Here is an 824-nt window from a genome sequence, read left to right as displayed (position 1 = left end):
GTGGTGGTGTTCTCTCCTGGAGGAGTGACTGTTGTGGTGGTGTTCTGTTCTGGAGGAGTCGCCGTGGTGGTGGTGTTCTCCTCTGGAGGAGTGACTGTTGTGGTGGTGTTCTCTCCTGGAGGAGTAACAGTTGTGGTGGTGTTCTCTCCTGGAGGAGTGACTGTTGTGGTGGTGTTCTGTTCTGGAGGAGTGGCTGTGGTGGCGGTGTTCTGTTCTGGAGGAGTGACTGTTGTGGTGGTGTTCTGTTCTGGAGGAGTGGCTGTGGTGGTGGTGTTCTCTCCTGGAGGAGTGACTGTTGTGGTCGTGTTCTCTGCTTGAGGAGTGGCCGTGGTGGTGCTGTTCTGTTCTGGAGGAGTGGCCGTGGTGGTGGTGTTCTCTGCTGGAGGAGTGGCCGTGGTGGTGGTGTTCTGTTCTGGAGGAGTGACTGTTGTGGTGGTGTTCTGTTCTGGAGGAGTGGCCGTGGTGGTGGTGTTCTCCCCTGGAGGTGTGCCTGTTGTGGTGGTGTTCTCTCCTGGAGGAGTGGCCGTGGTGGTGCTGTTCTGTTCTGGAGGAGTGACAGTTGTGGTGGTGTTCTCTCCTGGAGGAGTGACTGTTGTGGTGGTGTTCTGTTCTGGAGGAGCAGCCGTGGTGTTGGTGTTCTGTTCTGGAGGAGCGGCCGTGGTGTTGGTGTTCTGTTCTGGAGGAGCTGCTGTGGTGTTGGTGTTCTGTTCTGGAGGTGCGGCCGTGGTGTTGGTGTTCTGTTCTGGAGGAGCGGCCGTGGTGTTGGTGTTCTGTTCGGGAGGAGCGGCCGTGGTGTTGGTGTTCTGTTCTGGAGGAGCAGCCGT

The 824-nt window shown here is 57.8% G+C and overlaps 1 protein-coding gene across 1 annotated transcript in view; it reads right to left on the bottom strand.

Moving 5' to 3' along the window:
• Window positions 1–824, bottom strand: part of LOC121660462 (mucin-3B-like) — a 5942-nt gene that overhangs the window by 3422 nt on the left and 1696 nt on the right. Inside the window, exon 2 of the mRNA XM_042019823.1 lies at window positions 30–808. Coding sequence (XP_041875757.1) covers window positions 30–808 — 779 coding nt within the window. The remainder of the gene's footprint in view (window positions 1–29; window positions 809–824) is intronic.

The sequence above is a fragment of the Corvus kubaryi genome, unplaced genomic scaffold, assembly GCF_017639235.1.
Source record: "Corvus kubaryi isolate FWS band 111438036 unplaced genomic scaffold, C.kubaryi_AGA036_p1.0 36099, whole genome shotgun sequence".
Taxonomy (NCBI): Eukaryota; Metazoa; Chordata; class Aves; order Passeriformes; family Corvidae; genus Corvus; species Corvus kubaryi.
This window is presented reverse-complemented; position numbering and strand designations above follow the sequence as displayed.